General features: G+C 39.5%; 1 protein-coding gene across 2 annotated transcripts in view; it reads right to left on the bottom strand.

Annotated features, from left to right (window-relative positions):
• GABRB2 (gamma-aminobutyric acid type A receptor subunit beta2) overlaps positions 1 to 24340 on the bottom strand; it is a 182102-nt gene that overhangs the window by 67367 nt on the left and 90395 nt on the right. For both annotated transcript variants that reach the window (XM_075509901.1, XM_075509902.1), the window contains one exon: positions 10276 to 10358. In XM_075509901.1, the coding sequence (XP_075366016.1) occupies positions 10276 to 10358 (83 nt within the window). The remainder of the gene's footprint in view (positions 1 to 10275; positions 10359 to 24340) is intronic.

A 24340-nucleotide genomic window follows, 5' to 3' on the forward strand; every position in this document is an offset into this window, starting at 1 on the left:
CGTTAACTCAAAGATGCCTTTGTCAAATTACAGGGCTATTTGTACAATGTATTAATTTATTCAGAGCATTCTCATGATATTGTCATTCAGTTATATGATTTATAGCTTCCTTTTTTACAATACAGGTTGCACAGCACTTCCGTTCTATTTCAGATTAATAACAGTAAATACTTATTTCTGAGGCAGATGCAGCATGCCAGGACGGGATAAACCAGATACACAACATGGCCCCTTTCCACAACTGCAATGAAACTTCTTCACTGTCAGGCACTGGAACAGGTTGCCTAGAGAGGTTTTGCACTCTCCATCCTTGGAGGTTTTCAAGACCGGACCGGACAAAGCCCTGAGCAACTTGGTCTGAACCCAGAGCTGACCATGTTTTGAGGAGGTTAGACTAGAGACCTCCTGAGGTCCCTTCCATCCTGAATTATTCTTGAAGTACACCTTGAAATATAAGCATATATTAATAATCTCCTTAGTGACTTCTCTTTCCCCACGTAAAAAGCAACACTGAAAACAATACATCTAAATTATTAGATAAGGAAAAAAAGGCAAAAAAGCCCCAACCCTTTTATAAAGGCAACATAAATGATTGGGACTATGATCTTTATGACTTCTCTCAAACACTTACGTATTCTTTCCTTTATAAATGTTCTTTCACAAAACATAGTTTTGAGGATACTTAGAGTAATAACAGTATTATTTGCATTTAATTTTGACGCAGGACAAATGAACATCATGAGAAAGTTTATCTAAGACTTAGAATTTTTTGTATATAAAAGATATAACTCTTTTGAATTTCCATCCAAATAATTTCGGACAGTGTGTCAAATGCATATTAAAGACTATGAGTGGCATATGTATCAGGAATATTTCTAAGACTAGAATAATTTCCTTGTGCAGTATTCCTTTTATGACTTGCACACCAATGCAATGCCTTAGCAAATTTGCAATTGCATTTTCCTCACATCAATTATAGTAGCATTAGACTGATAGAAGATGACAACTAATTCCCCTAGCATTGCCAAAAGTTGGAGAATACTATGACTGAATTCTTTTTAAATGAACTACTCCTATTGTAAGCAATACTAACTCTGAACTCAATATATAGATTTAAGACATAGGAAAATGAGACTCCATCCAGTAACAGGAGGTAGGTTATATTTTCTAGACACAGGTGGAATTTGAACAGTCTGAACTACCAGTACCAAACACATGAGCAACTGAACAAAATTAACTTTGTTTCACAAAGCTCTCATCATTAGAAAGGTGCAATATACTGATCAGAGGAATGAAAAGATTGTGATGTTTAATGTAGCCAATGCTTCTGCTAATTCAATTTCTTCTCCGTTATTCCAAAGTAAAATAATATTTCCCAGGCTTGTCTACTTGAAAAGTCAACCCTTCTTCCACCCAAACCCAATGTCATAATCAAACCAAAAGATGATCTTATTCACTCTGACTTCTATTTCCTGAAACAAAACCAATGAAATTGTTTTCCTGTTCAGTGACCAAAATGAAGTATTTTGCATTTGAGCATCAGTAAGAAAAGTAAAGGAAATTCAGAGTTTGGGAAAAACAAAAAAACCCACCCAAACAAAAAAACGCAACCCTGCTGGAGAATACAGATATTTCTTCTCTTTAATAGGAGCCACTGAGGAGGGTTAAACTCACATTTGAGTGATGGAGCTCCAATTCCTACTCTAGAAACTTATGCCAAATGGAACACTGTCAATGGAAAGTGACCCAATACAGAGCACACTGCAAGTCTGGTCACTTGGCCTTCCCTCAAGCAGCAAATTCAGTTCTCTTCAAACAGAGGAGGAATCTGAATGAGCATTGCTACCTCTCGCCCAAGTCTCTGACTGCTGTCAGTGGGGAAAGAAGGGGCACTGTTTCCCAGTGTAGGGTATGAGTTGATCCTGTTTTGTTTGTTGCTGTTGTTCTGTAAACAGGCCAAAACTGCTTGTCAAATTTCATCTGAATCCACAGTTTTATTATGACTCAAACGTGCATTTTCTAGTCCTTCTCCCAGTGAATTAATTCAGCATTAGCATAACAATTTGAACTGATGTTATCAGTGGCCAAGTGCAAATACAGATCAGAGTGATAACAGACTCAACTGCCTTCCTGTTCCTAGATGTTTTGCACACTCATCTAAAAAAAAGCCCACATAAATCCATTCTTTGAATGTATGTAATCTAATTTGATGAATGAAGGACAATTACAGTTACCCAAGAAAAATATTTCTCATTGCTGAAACATCCTGATGAGTAAAAGAGTATCTGAAGCCACATATAGTACTGCTTATTATTTAAATTCCAAAAGCTAAGGTATCCAGACAGATGTTTGTCTTGGCCCTTAAAATTCGGGATAAATAGTTAATAAACTATTTTTTTAAGATAAAAGGCTCAACATTTTGAAACTATTTCCTTGGGGAAGAACCATCAGACAAAGGGGGTTTGGCCATTAGCTACATCTTCATGAGTTTCTCAACTGACTACTCTTTGCTTCTTTGTCTCCAAAAGACATCAGGAACTGAATATAATTTGATCAATGGACAAAAGGTGAATCAATGGAGTATATTTTGATTTCTCACAATGAAAATTAATTGATACTTATTTTCTGTAAAACAGTGAGACAGATGCTGGCGAAAAAAAACCTATCGTAGGAAGTAAGATGACTGTAGAAACATATTTCAATTCTTTTCACAGGTATGTGATCACTGCCTCCGTTGCCTTCTAAAGCATAAGATCTGAGGTCAAGTGATGCCAGCATCTGATAAATATTATTATTTCATAAAAGCTGTACCATGTTGAAGAAATTATTTCATTTTGAAAGAGACAATTGCACAGGGATTGCAAAGTAAAGGAACATTTCTCTAAATCTATGAATGAAGTAAAATGACAACTTGCATGGGAATGCCTTCAAAACAATGGCTACTTATTACCAGGAACAGCCGCCTCTGATGTAACGTGACCTCTTGCTGGCAGAAGACGATGCATGCCAGCACTGAGCATATTTTTGCTGCCCCTTTGGGAGACCTGTGTAGTTTCAACAGTGATTCTACAGATAATAATGTTTGGGTCCAACATTAGAAGTACCAGGCAAGTGAAAAAATTCACAGGTGAGCAAGCTACTGCTCAACTAAAAGCAATTGCTTTTGTGCCTAAACCAAAATAGGAGAACTTGGCAGAGCAATGAATATTACTGATAGACTCTACATACACCAAAGATTCTGCGCTAATTGCCCACTGACTCAATCAGTACAGTAAACGTCTAAGAAAAAAAAAATACATACTCCAAGGAAAATAATAAAAATAAACTATAATCTCAGATCATACACTATATAGACCTGAGATATGTAACAGTACCACAGATGTCCTTTCCAATAGCACTTATAAATACTTCTTTTTCTTGAATAAATCACCAGTTACAAGGTGTTTGAAATAATACTAGACCTACAGAAAAACATTTACCTAAAGTATGAGAAGTTATAGCAGAGATCTTACTACTCAGTTTAGTAAAAAAAAAAAAAAAAGTATTTACCTTGTAAAATTCATACCTTCTGGAAACAGGACTGTAAAGTACCGATTCAGCAGCTTTCCACATCTCCACATAATTTATTGCATATAAGATTATCAGAGTAATTGTTAGCAATATATTCTTTTTTCTTGGAGGGCATCTTTCTACAGCATCAGAGATGCCTTCATGGACATTAGCTTTTCCCCAAATCTAGTAAATGAATCTGGTGCTTTCTGACTACGGACTCTTTGAACTGGGCCCTTTTTGTTTCCAATAATCCCTTGATAAAAGGCAGGGTTATGTGCAATACGGACAAATGTACTCTAGCTCAGACTGGATATAAAAGGCAAAATGCTTTAGAAGTTTTAAAACCATTTGCATTTTGTCTTTATATCTTTATGTTTCTACATATTCTCCACATTCTACTGTAGAATGATAAAAAAAATAAGCTTGAAGCTATGAATTTCTCTGTGGAAATCTACATTGCCTATATTGTCTGGTGCTGATAAGCAGAGATTGGATATTAGTATCTTAGATTCCCTTTTAAATTTAGCTCCAGGTTGCTTCAAAGCATTAAGAAGCTGTCACACGGCTTCTGTATAATTCTTTGCTCATTTGCAAACAGTAGATCATCTTGTTTGTGTTATGAGAGCTTCCAAGATGTAGACTGCTGCAAAGATGCACTGAGATATAAAAAAACCAGGGAACATACTTCCTTCTTGCCTACCGATAGGTGTTACTTGAGTTCTGGTATGAAAGCCTGACCAAAGTCCCTGGTTGGGGAGGGGGGTTATCAAAACCTTACAAACACTGGTTCACTTGTATACAACCCACTCCAATCATACGTACTGATGGTTAGTGTAAATTTCCTTCCTCTCTTCAGACTAGCCAGAAGAACCATCTACTGTTGGGGTTTTTTTTAGCCCTTACTGAATCATCCTATCTACACAATGAAGAGGAGTCAAGGATTTCCTGTTTATTGCCAGTGTGCATTATGACACTGAAATTATACCTCTTCTCTTCTTGACATACTTGAGACAAGATTACTAAGGACAAATAAAGAACAAAGTACCTGTCCCAAGGAAGCCCCATTATAAGCTGATGTTGCTGAAATGCACAGAGTGGGGGTACAGAGGTGGAATTAATGACTTTTTGTTAATCTATCTCTCTTCCCCCCACAAAGTGCTGTACAGGTTGAATTGTTATAGAATCCAAATTAAGACATCCGAACATACAGATGATGAACAAGGAGGAAAAAGGGGCACTTTGATGAGGTCAACTTCTACCAATAAAGGAATATCCTCCCTGTACAAGTGTCACTATGCAAAACAGACTTAGCTGAAGGGACAAAGGGGACAGGACACATGCTAAACTTAATAAATGGAAAGAAAAACAAAAGAACCACTATTAAGATTCTAACCTTCAGTGGCCCAAAAGTCATGTATTTAGCTTTACACTTACTGTGTAATTGTTGGAAGTGACACATTCCCATGCTATCCCCCTTTGCTGAACACCCCACTCCCTGGGGATCGGCAGAGTCTCTTGCCTGGCATCGAGCACATTGGCCTCTAACCCAGAAAAGCCTTGCCTGGTTGGCTCCTGGAGTTCTACCATTTGTCCCGCGTGACCTGATTATAGCTTTGATCAACCTGGTTGTAGCTTTGATCAACAGCCAGAGCAACCTTCTGCAAAGTACTCAAGGCTTTAGCAAAAGGCATCTTTGATTTCTTTTCAGTGCCTTAAATGTGCTTGAGTCACCTTGAGCACACAAAGATGACTTCTGTTTCTCTTGTTGATGAGCTTTCAGATAGAAAGTGTTTGATACTGGCCTGCACTGCCACTGGGAGGAATGCTATTCTTTCGCCTCTGTTCTTCCTGGCTTTTTCTAGATTCTTCTATCGAGTGGAAGTTTTTAACTTATTCTAGTGTGCTTCTGTGGCCTTTTTGTCATGAAACAGAAAAAAAAAAAAAAATCTAATGACTTCTGATCCAAACACCCCAGGCTGTTATATAAATGAAATATCCTGAAAACAATTATTTCTCATTTGTCAGCAAACCAGTCCTTCCTCCCCATCTGTGCGCGCTGTTCTGACTCTGCCCTTTTTCCCTGGTCAGTACGTCTGAGTGGCAAGCTCCCTGTTTGCTAAGGCTTCAGACAGCAGGGCTTTAATGCACTTTTTTTAATGCCACATCTTTAATACACTATGGAAAATGTTTCTGAGAATATGCTTCTAAGGAGAAACTCAGTGTGTTCTTGTTTGTTCCACAGCAACAAAGAAATGGGGGGGTGGGCGGGCAATCACTGTCACAAGGCAGGCAGTTTCTGAATTATAGCTCAGTATAACATAAATACAGCTATGCCAAACACATTATGAAATGAGATAAGAAGGAACTGAATTTCTGTCTTTATGTGGCACCACATAATTGAAATGGACAAAGGTCCAAATGTATCAGATGAATCTTGAATGATTACATTTAAAAATATTCAAAAGAGTCACAGTCATTTCCCTCTGTTACGCTAGAGGATGTGCAATATCATATTTTATTTGTTTATATGAATATGAAGCATTCTTCAAACTCCCTTGTATTTCTTTTTGCCTTTGAGCTTCTACTAGTTTTATGGTTGATTAGCCAAGACATTCCTTTCAACAGTTACAACTCCAGAGAGGCAGGAAACAGCAGAGAAACAAAATTATTCTAGAGTATCATCAGAAACTCAGCAATGCATACTGCAGTGGCAGAGGTAGGGAGCAGAAAGGAGAGGTATTTTACTGAGTCAAGTCAACATTCAACTAAAAAGGAAAAAGCTCTTCTGTTGCCTGCAAGTTGGGAAACTAAGAAATGAATACACAGGAAAATTGATTTCCCTCTGGTATTATAACCCTCCTAGTCAGTGTGTTGGGAAATAACAAAAGAAAGGGAGAAGCAGAATAGCTCGATTAGACCCCCTTGAAAAATATGGCCTACAGGTTTAGAAGCATCATAGCAAAATCAAACATTCAACATGTTTCTGCCCTTTCAGGATGAGCAAAGCAAAGAATTATCACAGAGATGTAACTAGCTATACATGAAAAAACAGGATTTCAGTTCTCAAAACTGATACTCTTTGAACTAATGGGGAATAGTCCTCTCTTACACTTTCAGCATCTAATCTCACTAACACTACCTTAAACTGAAAAATGCTGTCTCTTGTATCTTACTAGATGATACCACCTCCCCCATTTGATTTTTTATATTTTACATACAACCCTTTTCCACCATAATTTCTAATTTGCAAGTTAATCTAGATTTATGCAAACCTAGATTAACAACAATTTGATATTGGCCACAAATTTCAGTAAACACAATGACACATGGAAAAAAGTAACCCAGGCAACTAAGAAGCCAATCAACTCTGGCATCATTAACAGGATTGGGGGGCGGGGGGAGGAAGGACTGGAGGAAGCAGAGAAAGAATGGAAGGACATTAGAGAAATGTAGGAGAAATGTAAGAAATGAAGGACATAAAAATCTATCATGACTTAACTCAGAGGATGGGGCTGGACAATAACTCCTTTTTTAAACAAAGTATATCTAACCTGGACTTTATTAGAACATTTGATATAGGACTATGTAAGAACAGACAGTTAGTAAAGATATACAAAAGATGTGTAGGAATTTGTACTGCACTGAAAGAATATATCATGCTCAGTACAGAGAATGATTATAATCAAAGCTCTTCCTTCCTGGCATTAATATTCTTTCATATTTGTGTGTTAACAAAATTTCTAATGAAACAAAATCTGCAGGCACTGTTAAGATGAAGGATGATCAGAACAATTATAGGAAGAACTGGATAACCTTAAGGACTGTAGCAATATTAAGAACATTGATTTATGTGAATAGTGTTATGAAATGCCAAGTCGTGTGTTAGTACCATAAAAAAAAAAAAAAAAAAAAAAAAATTGCTACCAAAAGCTAGAACCCACCGCTGGAAAATGAGTGAGGAAGGGAAAGACCTTACTGTACTGTTCCAGGAAAGACTATTATCTGTGAAAGTTATGCAGTTGTGAAGAAAGGCAAAGGTGGCTCTTGGAAATAGGGCAGGATTAATCCCATAGCATAACAGAGATTTCATCTGGAATACTGTTTATGGTACCAGTTATTCCTAATGAAAAACTAGCATGGGCTAGTTCTGCATTTCTCTTTAACATACTCTTGTATAAGAAAGCTAAAAGAGACTGGCACATTTGGTTTCATGAAATTAAGCCTATGAGAAACGATGACCACTTTCTTTAATTGTATTATGAAGGTCCCAGCAGGGATGGGGAAGACATTGTTGAACTAAAAAAAAATTGCTGACACAAGCAGTAAGTATAATTTCATGCCTTCATAGCCATGAAAACACTTGGGGTAGAATTCAGAGAATTTCTAACCATCACAAGAGAGCAGTGGTGAAATGGACATCCAACAGGATCAGTAGGGCAAGAAACCAAACTTTTAGCATGCAGCTTAACCAGTTTAAAGAAGTGATTATGACTTGAGTACCTGCATTGAATGACTCGGAGTCACTTTCAACCTTATTCACTCTACCTATCTACCTACCAGCATTTTTGTCTGAAGCGATTCATAAAGATTAGACAGACTCAGGTTTTTACCTGAACAGAATGACATATATAAAGAGCAATAGTTTTCTAAAGCAGCATGAAAGTGTTTCAAAACATAGTTCAAGTATTACTTCTATCCACGTTCTTTTAATGGCCTTTGTTACTGCAATGAAAGACAGGCTAGCTACATACAGTATCCTGTTTTAAATCCATTTTACTTTCATCATGCTGCAACAGAGCTAATAGATCCACAAAGGACCTCCCATACAAGCATCCTAACTGCTATGGTAAATGAAACTCCTACCCTTTCTCCGATACAATGAGTACTGTGCTCTTCATACCAAGCGGAACAACAATTTCAAGAGCTCAATACCCTGTTTTCCAGGATTGTTTCTTGAAAAATAACTGATCTGGCTTCAAACTTCTACTCCAAATCAGATGAAAGGGAAGTTTCAACCTAGAGGTCCCACGTTTTAAGTTTGAATGAGAACAAGTGCTCTCATTGAAAAGCAGGGACATAATTTAATTTTCAGTTTTGCATAAGGACTGACCTGGGAGGTATTTCCTGGGAATATTTCCCAGAGTAGGTCCTGCAAGTATGACAGGCAGAGGATATCTAGTTTGTGAATCCCAAGAAGATTCAGGCATCTCAGCAACACAAAGAGATGGCAAGATTTTGTTGACAGTTTAAACAACATTGTAAATAGAGAGAAAGGATGTCCTCTGACTCTCCAGCTTTCCACCTTACACACACGATTGGAAAAAAGAAAAATTCCAGGTCCTTACTACAACAACAATTAAAAGACACCAGCATAGCAAGTGCTATGCACGTTCTCAGTAAAAATCTCTGTAAACCTGAATACTGTTATGCCAGTAGTTTTCTCGCACATTAAAATCAGCCTACTATACTGTTAAAAGGCTGCAGGCATGAAATTTTGAATCAAATGCTATCAATATAAATTCTATAACAAACTGAAAAAAAACCCAACCCAAAACCACCAAAACAGGATTTTATCCGTTCTCAAAAGAGCAAAGCCCATCATCACATTTGCTGCTTGTGTATTTCAGCATACAGAAGGGGTGAACTTTAATGATAAAGGCTCATTTTGCTTATTTTATGCATGTAAATTATTTCAGACAGCAGTGTCACCAGTTTAATTCTGGAAAGGATTTTGGCATATCTTTAAATTACACTAAAATGAATGAAACCTGGACACAAATTTAAAGCATGTTCTTAAATGCCTTCTAGCATAGGAGAGCAGCTCAGCTGTACCAAGTTCTTACCACACTGTAGCACAAGCTACTCTCATTTTGTACTTCAGTGCACAGAGAAATCCCACATAATCTTTCATAATACAGAATTTACTTTAAAAACACACATGCTTTTGTGTACTGTATCTTAAAACATGCCATTAATTTCCATTTTGCTTGCCACATTCGACTTAATAATACACTCCAGCTGAATTACCTATGGTTCTCCTGAAAAAGAAAATGTATCTTGAAAGTGCTGCTATGATCTCGGAGTGCCAAATAATGCATGCTTACGATATTTGTCTTTATAAAAGTGATCATGAATTGTTTTTCCTCTGATGTACTTAGATTCCCTGAAGATTTTTCAGTGAAAAGAGATTTGAAATTTTATTTCACAAGTTTTACCTACATAGAAAGTTTGATAGAGACACCAGCTATTAAATCAGTATATAAAACAAACTGCATTGCATGCGTTAAAAGTTTAACTACAGCACAGGGGTTAAAAAAAAAAAACCACAAAACACCTATTTCAAGGACAATTCTAACCTCTTGCCGTCATTTATAAATGGAAACAAGCTGCCACACAGTTCAGCAGTAAAGAAGGATAAAGAACTGATAATAATCCTCATGCTCCTCACATGAACTCCAACAAGGCATTTGAATGAGACTTTTAAAGCTGTAAATTGTCCATCAGAACACAGAATAACTTTTGCTAATCCTTGTGCCACAAATCACTAATCCATCTGGAAAGCTATTTTTTGCATGTGTTTACAAGGAGCTAAATGTCATCAGACAGAAAGACAACTAGGTTAGTAGCATGTTAAAAGAAAAAAGGAAAAAAAAAAAAAAAGACAGAAATAAAAACTCTGAAGCAGTTGACCACAGAATAAGTAGGATTTGCAGAAGTACTTACAGCTCTCAATCTCCAGCGTGCAGTTCTGCTCATCCAGCGGATATCTCCGTAGGTCCATCATACAAGCAGCTGTTGTTGTAATTCTAGGAACGAAACAGAAGAGCCTGTTAATGTGTCTTGTTCCAATCTTGCCTTGATCGCATATGGTTGAAAGAAGAAAATATATTTCTACATAACTGACGCTCTTGCCTATTTTTACTGAAATACCATGTCTGCTGCTTACTTGTAACTAATGCTGTTCTAAGAAGGTTATGCCAGTCTGGTGGGCGAGCAGAGAGCTTCCCCTTTACAAACCATTATCACAGTACTGCAAGCTTTAATAATCATCAACCAATTCATCCTGACAAAGTGAAGCATGAATTAGGATAGCAGTATTTCTTTCATTTTACAGTGGAGGATTTCAAGCCAAAAAGGAAAGGCTCAAAGAAAGGTGGCAGAGGAAATCTAAAGAGGAATAAAGACACGTATTTCGTATCCTGGGTTAATACCCTAATCCCTTCATGAAACTTAATTCTTCTTTCTTCTGTTCAATAATACTTTGTAAATGAAGTATTATTTTAGCTTCACGTTAGAATGCAAACATTTTCAGGACCATTTTCACAAAACATTTAGACCATATTTGTGCCTCCAGATTTCACCAAACCTACTAACATTAATGTGTCAAGCATGCCTTTTAGATGTTGAGAGAAACATCTGTATATCAATAAATCTTTTGCTGATGAACCTCACGGAGGAATACGACCCTGAACTGAATATGAACCAAGGCACAATTATCAGCAGCATTTTATTAACTGTGTTCCCGTCAAGTCTTCTTAATGTGGAAACAAAAATCAATTCTTAATCTTTTTTTTTCCCCCAAGAGCATGCTATATAACCCTGTAGTAATTAAAAATTATTACAATTTGGAATCTGCCAACAGTCAAAATCGTATGTTCTGCACATACTTCACACAGGACCAAGCGTGGATTTAGGGCATAAGCTGAGAGGTTTCTAGCCTTTCTTCTCTCCCCCTCTACCTGATAAGAGCCCTTCTCCTACAGCTGCTAGAGCATGGTGATTTATACAGACTCCTCAGAGAAACAAGGATTTTCTCCTGTGTGTTAAGTACAGCTGACTGGCTAACTGCACCTGGGGAATCTGCTTCCACACCAGTAGAAAAATGAGAGCATCGCACAGCAGCCAACTGTACAAGCTTTCTTCAAGCTGAAGGTTGACCAAATGATTTATCTCAAATCATAAAATCCAAGATGATGTGGGTGTGCCTCCAAAATGGGACCCAAGTGGGTAGGTGGAGTGCCTACAGCACGTGCAGACACCTTGCCACCTGACAGGATCAGCAGCTACATCTTGCCAGGGCATTCATGAGAGACTGGGTAACCAACAGTTTTCTTCTCAAAATCCTGTCCCCCTGTAAAAGGGTTACTGGCCTTTCATAGTAGATATTTAGATTGTTCAATAACTGTTTAAAAAACTTCTTTTACATTCTTCGATCTGACAAGACGGAGAACTCGCTCATTTGATGGACTTCATTCTTTCTCCTTAAATACCTAATAAGAGTTCGTTAGAAGCAGAAAACTACAATTGCTTGAGAGAGGCTCAAAATTCACTCAAAATAGACTCCAGCAATCCTTTCCACAAGGCACTTAAGAAACATAGAAGCTATTCAATCTTTTCATTAGTATCCTTACTGTCCTGTCTAACAATGTTTACTGTCATTTCCAGAAAAAAAATCCCTGTAAATTTCTTCAAAGAAAAGAGAACGAAAGTAGGGGCAACTTATTCCTATAAACACTTAGTAAGTCCTACCTCTTTCTTGTCAATCTAGACAAGATCCCTTCATTCTACAATTGTACCATTCATAGGTATTGGTCTCTCAGAGTAAAGGAACACGTTTTGGCACTAAGTTCTTTCTTCAGTCACTACATGGGTGCTCACAGAATTGCTTTTGAAAATATATTGTTTTCAATCAGTGTGGGTCACCAGAAATGCTTCAAAAGAAAGCTTCCTGGAGTGGACAAAAGCAGGGGAGAAGAATCCTTTGGCTCCCCTCAATGGAAGTCTTCCAGCTTTTAAGAAAACCGACTGCTGAGGAATATATTTGTTGATAGCAAATGCAAATGGAGCAAGCAACAGCATATATTGTTAAAAAAACTCTTGGCAGTTCATACTTGGTTCCTTGCTTTAAAATTTGGAGGAAAATCAAAGAAATTGCCCTGTTCCAGTATCAACGTAAGATTGATTATTTTGGGGAAAACTTCAGGAAAGGTGGAGTGACACCAGGAAAAAATTACAGCTCATGTTTTTTGTTTGGTTGGTTTTTTTGGTGGGGAGGTTAGTTGTTTTGTTTTAATACTGCCAGTATGTCCATATCTATGCGTGTATTGTAGTTATGAGTTTTAGAAGAATTTCAGTAGTTCACAGAGGAAAAGGCAGGAGCATAGATTGACAGCCAAGGTTTAAGTGCACAAAAGAATTGTGGTAAATACTAACCTGGTTGACTACTAAGTTTTCTAATACCTTTCTCTGCACTAAACACATTCTTCCTACCAGAGTCTACCAGACCGGGGGCTTCAACATAGAGACAAAACCACGCCTGTGCTATCCTCAACAAAGTGTCTGTCATACTGATGGTGGAGCTGAGCACTCACAATTCCGACATATCGTCAATAGGAGTTTTGGGTGCAACAAATACCACAAAAGGGGCCAAAGGCTGCAGCCAGCTAGGACAAAAGTTCTGTAGGGAACATTATCAAATCATTAAAAGACACAGTGCCTTACCTCCTCAGAAAGTAAAGAAAAAAAAGTGGCAGAGTAATGACAATGATTTTTAGAGCAGAGTTTTAATCAAGCCAAACAGCAGTTTTGAATAATGTATTTAATTCCACTTGCTTGTTCATTCTTATCCATAATGCAAATCCATTGATATAAAATAAGAAGTCCGCCCTTTCCTCTCTTTGTACCTCCCTCATATTTTTACCCTGACTTTTCTCACATTTATGGTAAAGTAGAAGTTGTTCGCTTTCATCTTCAAAATTATTTAAACAACAAAACTACCTTTTGATAATTCTTAACGTTTTGCAATTCATGGTAAATAACTAAACCAAATTACCAATGCAAAAACATGCAAGAATTACCACCTTAGAATACTTGTAAAGTCAAGACACATGACCTATACCTTTTCCGACAGAGGAAGAAACAGCAGTTCATTATATCAGTTAGGAATACTTGAAACAGGCATAAAGCCTCTTCCCCAGAGCAGAGCTATTTCAATTTTCATAAAAGGATTAAAAATACAGCCTGGACTAGTGCACAAAACATAACATTACATTTTGCATAATGTAACCTTGAGAACAAACAATGAAAAAGTGAAAGCTTTTAAAAAACAACACTGTGACTCAACGCATTACAGTCATTAGGGATGATAACAGAATAGCAGTGCTCTCAGAGAAACACCGTATAAAATGAAACACATTACAGAACTGTCTCATACATTAATCTTTTCATCTGCTGTTAAAGAAAGAGAAACCTTGTGATATTTTATTTTAAGATTCCTAACAATGCAAACCAGTCTTCAGCTTCCTCTTTTATGATCTACATTTTGAATGTAGACTGACTCCGGAGCCCCAAAACAAAAGGAACTAAACTGACTAAAGTATTATGAAGTAGACCTAAAGAAAACTTCGTATGTCAAAACAAGCATAGCTATAGTGCAAAGAAACCTGCACCACAACTAACTTGCAGGGAAAGTAAAATTTGCTGTCAATAATTCAAAGTAATTCAGATAAGCTGTTTCTGAGGAAGCTGAAAATCTGCCCTTGTCTCCAAACCTTTGGGGAGGTTCTATGATTCAAATAAGAGCTGGAAGTTGGCACTGCTCCTTTCACAGGCCAAAGCTGAAGGCTGTAAAGCACTTTTTTATAACACTTTCAAACTTAAAGGGATGCAGAAAATAATACCCATAACAAATATTATCCCAGCAGTGCTAATAGTTCTTATTTTTCAATGCTAAGGGACAGTTTTTCAAAATCCCACAGATTTTGCTCTTTTGACAAGTTCAAGTGGGATTTGTAATTCAAAATAGCAACTTAAACAGTTCGGACATCATCAGTGAAGAAAAATCAGCACTGAAAGACAGGAAAACAATGCTAATGACATGTGGAGATGGACAGAATCCCATTCCTTCTTGGAGCTGCAGTGGCTCTGCAAAGCTATGGGGAATAAGCAGCAACAGAAACTTATCTCTGCCCTGGAAGGAAGCAGTCCTGACCTGTAATTACAGGATTACAGACACAACAGAAATGATGAGCAGGGAAGTGACAATTTCAGATAGCTCCTCTGAGTAGAGTGGCAGTATGAGAACTATATAACACTCTCTTAACTCTAGCACTGACAGATCGTGATCCCGTTGAGTCAAAGACAGAGCTGAAGCCCAGGAAAATACAAGGACTAATTCTTTCTTTAAATGTATGCACATACATCCTGTCGAAAGCAGTGTGAGATTCTGCTTCAGATTTGTGTATCTGAAGGCAGACTATCACTCCCCCTTAACAACATCAGGAGCAATCCAAAGAGCTTGCAAGGATATGATGCTCTATAACAGACTGCATCTCTTTATCATGGACTTCATAAGAATCCTCTGCACACACTGACTGGGAGTCACAAATTCTCTTAGTTACTGAAACCATGCACTGCAGCTAAAACCGCTGTTCACTTCTGCTTCTTGGAAACAGTCCTGCTGCGCGACAGTTGGGAAACATCGGTGGCAGCGGCAGCCAGCAGAACCAATTTCAAATATGTGGAAATCTGGGAATAAAACTGTAATGTGATAAATATCTCTCCTGAACAATAATAATGGATTTAGGCATGTGTCAAGGTTGTTAGACATACTAACAGATCTACTTTTAAATTAAAATAGATTTATTGCTAATTATAGAGTTCACAGAATTCTTCCTCCTTCTGCTTATTCACATAAAAGAGAAGCTACCCTTGTAGGATCACAGGTTAAGAGTTGGCTTTAGCAAAGGATAAACAATAGTAACATTTCTACAAGTCCATCATTAAACCTGAACATTCAGCTACTCATTGCTATAATCTTTCAACCGTAAACTGCACATAGAGTTTCTCAGTGTAGTTTTATAGGAAAAAAAATAGCAACTGTTTTATTGATGTTGATGTCTCAGTTTGAGATTAAGTGATATGCTCAGGCTCCTCAGAATCTGTAATATGCTCTCTTCTAATACCACTTCTCAACCTTTCATGAGTATTCCAACCTAAGTTCCAACATCATTTTTCTTACTCCATTTGGCACTCACTATCTAATGACATGTAGATATTTTCCCCTTGTTTCTGTTGTGTGCAACCCTTGAATAGTTAGGTACTCTCTGAAAGCACTACATGTGTTTGTTAAAGCTAGAAGGCACAACCATAAAACACGTTAAGTTTAAGAAGGATATGATACTAAAGCATTTTCTAAATGTAATACAAGATAGGAAAAAACTTTTGTAGCTGATAAAACACGAAGTCAGAACACATACAGAAACTTCAATCTCATTAAGTTTTGTTGTTTATATTGCTGGTAAAAGAAGCATACAAGATTTTTAAGAGGAAACTAAAATATAGATGCCTCTGATCTTTCTTGGGAAGAAGCTCTGCATTTCTCTGCTGAAGGATAGCCTGTTGTGCCATCTGCACGCCAGCTGGGAAGAGTCATGAAAAACTGGAGAATTTGGCTCTTATTTCACAGTAAAGGAATTCTGACTCACAAGAATCAGAATTTTGCTGCAGATTTCCATGCAGTGATGCCCAATTTTCTGCTATATCTTTCCACATGTAGCTCTCTAAATTGTTCTTTGAATTAAACAGCATTGCCTACTATCCTGTCACTGAGTCCAGAACTCAGCCATGACATCGTGTTCATAATTTAAATCCCTGCAAAAAGCACGTGTCACTCTGCAGTAAAATCTTCTGGTACAATAACCTCAGCTTTAGACAGAAGTTATTCCAGCCTTTCTCTGAAGTAATATGTGCTCCTCTAGAAGAAAACACCCATATAACACAATGCAGCAGCTATGGCAGAAGAGCTCAGAGGAGCACTTTATAATTTTAATATTTTATCACTGGGAAATGTATCCTTGTCTTTCAGCATTCACTTCACTTCTCCCTTTCAAAAGAAAAAAAAATAAATAAAAGGGAGAATGCTAAAACACTACAGGACTTACAGAGCAATGAAACAATATGAGCACGATGGCTGAATGACTCAGTATGTAACAACCAACCTTGGAATAAAGAGCTAGTACATCTCCTCCACATATACAGAGTTCATAGTCCTTTTGCTTTATAACCATCACTGGAAAACTGAAAGTTTTACTTTAAAATTTTTTGCAAAACATGTTCCTTATTCTGGTGGTGAAAACTGCATGTCTGTTCACTCCAATAATGTCAGCATTTAAATAAGAAGTGCATTATTTCAGCTTCTTTCTCTTAAAAACTTCTATTACTACCACCCAAGACACGTTGCATTCTAAAAATAATCTTATAGACAAAATATCTTTAAACCAGTTATGTCCTCTTCAACCGGAAAAAGAAAGTTTATCATTCATAAATTTCTTAGAAAAAATTGTATAATTCAATGCGTTTCAGAACATATAAAACACCTTTCTCACAACCTTTCAGGGAGGGGCAGTGTTCTAGTAATTCAACTTTATACACATGAGAGTATAAGAAGATTAAAATTTATTGTATTCACTTTAAAAATAGCTAACTTACTTACAATTCTGATATTACATTCCACTTAATACAGACTCTCTTAAACTATAGAAGAGAGCTAAAACTTTCTGAGAAGACACATGGATTTGGTGGCTTTTTAATCAATTCTCAGTGCCTAAAATAACTGGTGCTTAGTTCTAGTGAATACGTTGGACTGTAAACGTACCCTACATTAACATTTTTTATTCCGGGATGATAAAGATACAATGTTTAATTAACTAATTGAAGAGCTAGGGAAAAAAGAGAATATCTTCTCCACAAAATATATGCACTGCTTCAATGCACAAATTGTGCAGATAATACTGCTGCTAAAAACACAGAAAGAAGGAAGTACAGATTATCATAGGTAAAACAGCATGAACTTTGCCCAGGCTACCTTTTTATGCCTTAAGAAAGTAACAACTACAGTAGCACTATCACCCTATAGTGCAACATTTGTCTTTGGAAGAACACTGTCTTGCTTCTCTCAGGAGCCTGTGTCTGAATGTTAAATCATGTAGGTCTTAGAAAATAGTGTGTAACCCTCTCCTCCCCATCCCTTAAATGTCTGCAGTTGTTGACCTCCAGAAACTGCTGGATGCAGCTCCTTGTGGAAACCACCTTCAAGGCAGATGTCAGTGGTGTTTACACAACCTGCGGCTCCCGCACCTTCCTCCTTTAGTAAAGAACTTGTGCTATAGATGATCATCTCACACAGAAACCGCATTAACTTCTTCGCTACGTTCTTGATCTATACTTTCTGTGACAGAGTCAATCCTGCAAAATCCTTTCTTCTCACAAAATGCCACCAAGAATATTACCAATTACTTCCCTATGCAGGGAGACATCTGAGTGGAAGGTATTTTCACCATTCTGGAGAAAGGAAGTTCTTCCCAAGTTAAAAATTAATGTGAAAGTCAAAACAATCTTCAGCAGAAAAGGCACATTCAGTTTTATGATTTCAGCTTATTTAGTAAGTCTTTCAGAAGAAGTAAGATAAGAGCCCAAAGTTCCCATTCCTCAGGCTTTTGTGAGTCAGAATGAGAAAGCTCATTTTCCACAGGGAAATGTCAATAGAAATAATAAATTTAAAGTGGATTTCGTAAGCAGAATTACTCTCAGATCCAAAAAGATGGAAAAAAAGTCAGTAAAAACCCTCTACCGCAGACCTGAACTTATTAAGTTTCTTTCAAGAACCTTTAAAACAAACAAGTAACCCATAAAATTCTAACCCTCACAAAATTCTGAGACAAAGGTAAAATGAACTCTCCCTGTCCTAAAGCAGGAGTCACACTTTAAAAGCAATCAAACAGTTAACAGGACACAATTAACAAAATGAAAGCAAACTATGTAAAGCATAGTAGAATAATAGACACAGGTTATTACTTATTAATTCAATTATGATTAGAAATTTTCATCCACACAGACTGGAATGCAAGGATAGTTGCACTGCCTATGTGACGGTAGGATTTCAATTAGACCATTTACTTTCTATGCTTTTTTCCCCCCATTAAACAATCTACTATATACCTTTCTGATGCTAGAAAAAAAGTTCACAAACACATAATTCTTTCCTTTTTACTCTTCTCTAACAGAACTTCACCACTGCTAGGAATGAGGTATTTAATCATCTTAATTTCTTCTTCTACTTTCTGTCTATAGACAACCTGACATTCAAAATGCATCAGAAAGTTTTTCAGTAGCATGTCAAAGTGACTGGTACAACCAACCATGGGTGATTTGCTTACCATGAAAGAGAATGGGTAAGGGAAAAAATCCTCCTCTGAGCAGATCTGCAGCCACAGCATTACATGCTAATACTGCTGCCTTTGACTAACCACTGTTGTCCAGGCTATTTCTAGTGCCCCATTTACGTAAACTCTCCAGATAGATAGAGGCAGCCTAGAATAATGCTATGACCAAGTGCCCTGGTTTTGGCTGGGATAGACTTAATTTTCTTTCTAGTAGCTGGTATAGTGCTGTGGTTTGGATTTAGGATGAGAATAATGTTGATAACACACTGATGGTTTAGTTGTCGCTGAGCAGTACTTACACTAGTCACAGACTTTTCAGCTTCCCATGCTCTGCCAGCTTCACAAGAAGCTGGGAGGGGGCACAGCCAAACTGGCCAAAGGGCTATTCCATACCATATGACGTCATGCTCAGTATATGAACTGGGGGCAGTTGGCCAGAGGGCAGCGATTGCTGCTCAGGGACTGGCTGGGCATCGTTCGGCAGGTGGTGAGCGGTTGCATCACTTGGTTTTTTTCCTGAGTTTTGTTCCTCTCTCTCTCTCGTTGTTTCCCTTTTCATTACAATGTATTATTATTACTATTATTTTGTTCCAATTATTAAACTGTTCTTATCTCAACCCATGACTTTTCTTTCTTTTGCTCTTCAGTTTCTCTCCCCCATCCCACCAGGAGGGGGGAGGGTGAGCAAGTGGCTGCGTAGTGCTTCGCTGCCGACTGGGGCTAAACCATGACAGTCCTTTTGGTGTCCAACATGGAGCAATAAGGGTTTGAGATAATAACAGATTAACCAGAGTGTATTAAGGAATTTATATCTCTTAACAGTTGTGGGTCACAATATTGATTCATCTGTTCTCGATATTAGTTTACCTGATCTGCACCATGCTCATTTTTTTGCTGTACGTGTTAAAGATCAGTCTTGGGTTTTGCAGTTTGCTGTGCTCTGCAGTAATTAGTGATGTTTTGCCTGGGAGATTTGTTATTGAAACAGTGGCCTTGAGCTTGATCTGGTACTTGAGCTTTGTACTGAAGCCATTACTGTACATCTGGTACCACCTCGTGGAGACAATTAGCAATCATAGTTCTTCCCCTGAGAGGTTTTTTTATGGAGGAAATACAGAATGGCACCTTCGCTACCTTCTTCTATGATGTTTCCTCCTTTGTTACAATAACTTTTCAGTATCTTGAACATCCTTGGGTACTTAAAATACTTCTATTGGTATTTCTTGGGAATATTGTTTCAGCTTTGTCTAAGGTTAATGAGCAATTTAAGAATACCATCCAGAGATCTGCCCCAAGGCTGGATAGTTATGAGTGGCAAGGTGTGTGGGATAGCATGGGCAAATGCCTAGGATGGGGGCACCTCCAGTGTTTTGGAACTTCACCACTGAACAAGTGCAGAATCCTGAAAAATTAATAGAATATTTGGAAAAAGTATGCTGTCATCCTGCAATTTTAGGGAGACACAAATCACTGCAGTGTGCTGGGGCCTGGCCCACGCCTACCGAGCCCTGTTCAACACTATTCAGTACCCTCAAGGGGAAGAGAAGGTCTCTGGATCTGACGACAAAACAACAGGCGCTGCGGCTACTCCAACCTCGGTGACAGATAACTGTGGTTACTCCAACCGCCGCGGCTGGCACTGCAGCTGAACCAGGGAAACAACCCGTGCCGGTATCAGTCACCCCTATACACAAGAAGAAATCTCAGAAGCCAAACAGCTGGGATCCCTTTCTAGGGAAGGGGGCATTAACAAAGCAATTGGAAAAGGGGCACAAGCCCTCAGCATTTGAAGGTGACTCCTGTCAGCTATGAAGGAAAGGTATCCCTTCAAGGAAGATGTTATAAATTGCCCAGGCAAATGGACCACCATGGAGAGAGGTATCCAGTACCTGAGGGAATTAGCCATGTTAGAGACGATTGATGGTGACCTGGACAACAAGCAGACGAAGGCCGGTGGACGTGACCCACGTGGCAGAAGTTGGTACAGAGCGCACGAGCATCATACACCAACTCATTGGCAATACTGACCTGAAAAGATGGAGAGGGACCAACAGTGGATGAAGCAGCTAGCCAACTCCAGGAACACAAAGAAAATATCTCTTCCTCCCTCCTCTCAGCTGTGGAGAAACTGTCCCAGGAGGTCCAGCAGCTTAAAGAGGATAGGTCCTACTCTCCACCTGTACGGACCAATATCTCAGCTATTAGGAGTCAGCATTCTTCTGCTCAAGAGAGAGGACAGAGAGGGTACACACCACGAGGCACCCTATGGTTTTACCTGTGTGACCACAGAGAGGATATGAGGAAGTGGGATGGAAAAATCTACCTTGACCCTAGAGGCACGGGTATGTGAGTTGCAAGGCAAAACAAGAACACAAGGGGGTTCTTCCAGGAAAATTGCTGCTCCAGTTTCCACTGAACAGATCCCCAGACAAAGCAGAAGGGCTGATCTTACTCCTGATTTTAATGAAGGAACTCCTGACTCATATTTACAAGAAGCGGGTAACAAATACTGTGATCAGGACTAGAGGGGGCCTGCCTCCAGCCAGGTGGAGGAAAGGGACAACCAGGTTTACTGGACTGTGTGGATTCCATGGTCTGCCACATCAGACCCACAGAGGTATAAAGCTCTTGTAGACACCGGTGCACAGTGTACCCTAATGCCATCAAACTATACGGGGAAGAACCCATCTGTATTTCTGGAGTGACAGGGGGATCCCAACAGCTGACTGTATTGGAGGCAGAAGTGAGCCTAACTGGGAATGAATGGCAAAAACACCCCATTGTGACTGGCCCAGAAAATCCATGCATCCTTGGCATAGACTACCTCAGAAGAGGGTATTTCAAGGACCCAAAAGGGTACCGGTGGGCTTTTGGTACAGCTGCCTTGGAGACAGAGGAAACTAAACAGCTGTCCACCTTGCCCAATCTCTCAGAGGACCCTTCTGCTGTGGGAGAGGTGAGGGTCGAAGAACAACAGGTGCCGATCGCTGCCACAACAGTGCACCGGCGGCAATATCGCACCAGCTGAGACTCCCTGATTCCCATCCATAAGCTGATTCGTTGACTGGAGAGCCAAGGAGTGATCAGCAAGACTCGTTCACCTTTTAACAGTCCTATATGGCCAGTGTGAAAGTCTAATGGAGAGTGGAGACTAACAGTAGACTATCATGGCCTGAATGAAGTCACACCGCCACTGAGTGCTGCCATGCCAGACATGCTGGAACTTCAGTACAAACTGGGGTCAAAAGCAGCCAAATGGTATGCAACAACTGATATCGCTAATGTGTTCTTCTCAATCCCTTTGGCAGCAGAATGCAGGCCACAGTTTGCTTTCACTTGGAGGGGCGTTCAGTACACCTGGAAAGGACTGCCCCAGGGGTGGAAACACAGTCCTACTACTTGCCACGGACTGATCCAGACTGCACTGGAACAGGGTGAAGCTCCAGAACATCTGCAATATACTGATGACATCATTGTGTGGGGCAATATAGCAGAAGAATTTTTTTGAGAAAGGGAAGAAAATAGTCCAGATCCTCCTGAAAGTCGGTTTTGCCATAAAACAAACTAAGGTCAAGGGACCTGCACAGGAGATCCTGTTTTTAGGAATAAAATGGCAAGATGGACATCGTCAGATCCTAATGGATGCGATTAACAAAATAACAGCCATGTCTCCACCAACTAGCAAAAAGGAAACACAAGCTTTCTTAGGCGTTGTGGGTTTTTGGAGAATGCATATTCCAAATTACAGTCTGATCATAAGCCTTCTCTATCATGTGACCTGGAAGAAGAAGGATTTCAAATGGGGCCCTGAGCAATGACAAGCCTTTGAACAAATTAAACAGGAGATAGTTCATGCAGTAGCTCTTGGGCCAGTCTGGGCAGAGCAAGATGTAAAAAATGTGCTCTACACCGCAGCCAGGGAGAACGGCCCTGCCTGGAGCCTCTGGCAGAAAGCACCAGGGGAGACTTGAGGTCGATCTCTAGGGTTTTGGAGTCGGGGATACAGAGGATCCGAGGCCCTCTATACTCCAACTGAGAAAGAGATATTGGCAGCATATGAATGGGTTCAAGCTGCTTCGGAAGTGGTTGGTACTGAAGCACGGCTCCTCCTGGTACCCCAACTGCTGGTGCTGGGCTGGATGTTCAAAGGGAGGGTCCCCTCTACACATCGCAACCGATGTTATGTGGAGCAAGTGGGTCGCACTGATCACACAACAGGCTCGAATAGGAAACCCCAATTGCCTAGGAATCTTGGAAGTGATCTTGGACTGGCCAGAAGCAAAGATTTCAGAATATCACCAAGAGGATGAGGTGATGCGTGCTGAGGAGGCCCCACTGTACAACAAACTATCAGAAAATGAGAAGCCCTGTTCACCGATAGGTCCTGTCATATTGTAGGAAAGCATCAGAGATGGAAAGCTGCTGTATGGTGTCCTATATGACAAGTTGTGGAAACTGCTGAAGGAGACAGTGAATCGAGCCAATTTGCGGAAGTAAAGGCCATCCAGTTGGCTTTAGACATTGCTGAACGAGAAAAGTGGCCAGTGCTCTATCTCTATACTGACTCATGGATGGTGGCAAATGCCCTGGGGGGGTGGTTACAGCAATGGAAGCACAGAGGCAAACCCACATGGGCTGCCGCAATGTGGCAAGAGATTGCTGCCTGGGTAGAGCACCTGATTGTAAAAGTACATCATATAGATGCTCACGTACCCAAGAGTCAGGCCACTGAAGAGCATCAAAACAACCAGCAGGTGGGTGAGGCTGCTAAGATTGAAGTGACTCAGGTGGATCTGGACTGGCAACATAAGGGTGAATTATTTATAGCTCTATGGGCCCATGACACCTCAGGCCATCAAGGAAGAGATGCAACATATAGATGGGCTCGTGATCGAGGGGTGGACTTGACCACGGACACTATAGCACAGGTCATCCATGAATGTGAAACATGCACTGCAATTAAACAAGCCAAGAGGTTAAAGCCTCTGTGGTATGGAGGGCGATGGCTGAAATATGAATATGGAGATGCCTGGCAGATTGATTATATCACACTCCCACAAACCCGCCAAGGTAAGGACTATGTGCTTACAATGGTGGAAGCAACCACCGGATGGCTGGAAACATATCCTGTGCCCCATGCCACCACCCGGAACACTATCCTGGGCCTTGAAAAGCAAGTCCTATGGCGACATGGCACCCCAGAAAGAACTGAGTCAGACAATGGGACTCATTTCCAAAACAACCTCATAGACACCTGGGCCAAAGAGCACGGCATTGAGTGGGTATATCACATCCCCTCTCATGCACCAGCCTCCGGGAAAATGGAACGACAGAAGGGACTGTTAAAGACTACACTGCGAGCAATGGGTGCTGGGACATTCAAACATTGGGATACACATTTAGCAAAGGCCACCTGGTTAGTCAACACTAGGGGATCTGCCAATTGAGCTGGCCCTGCCCAATCAAAACTTTTACGCACTTTTGAAGGGGATAAAGTCCCTGTAGTGCACATAAAAAACATGCTGGGGAAGACAGTCTGGGTTATCCCTGCCTCGGGCAAAGGAAAA

This window comes from Mycteria americana, chromosome 8 (genome assembly GCF_035582795.1).
Source record: "Mycteria americana isolate JAX WOST 10 ecotype Jacksonville Zoo and Gardens chromosome 8, USCA_MyAme_1.0, whole genome shotgun sequence".
Classification (NCBI taxonomy): Eukaryota; Metazoa; Chordata; class Aves; order Ciconiiformes; family Ciconiidae; genus Mycteria; species Mycteria americana.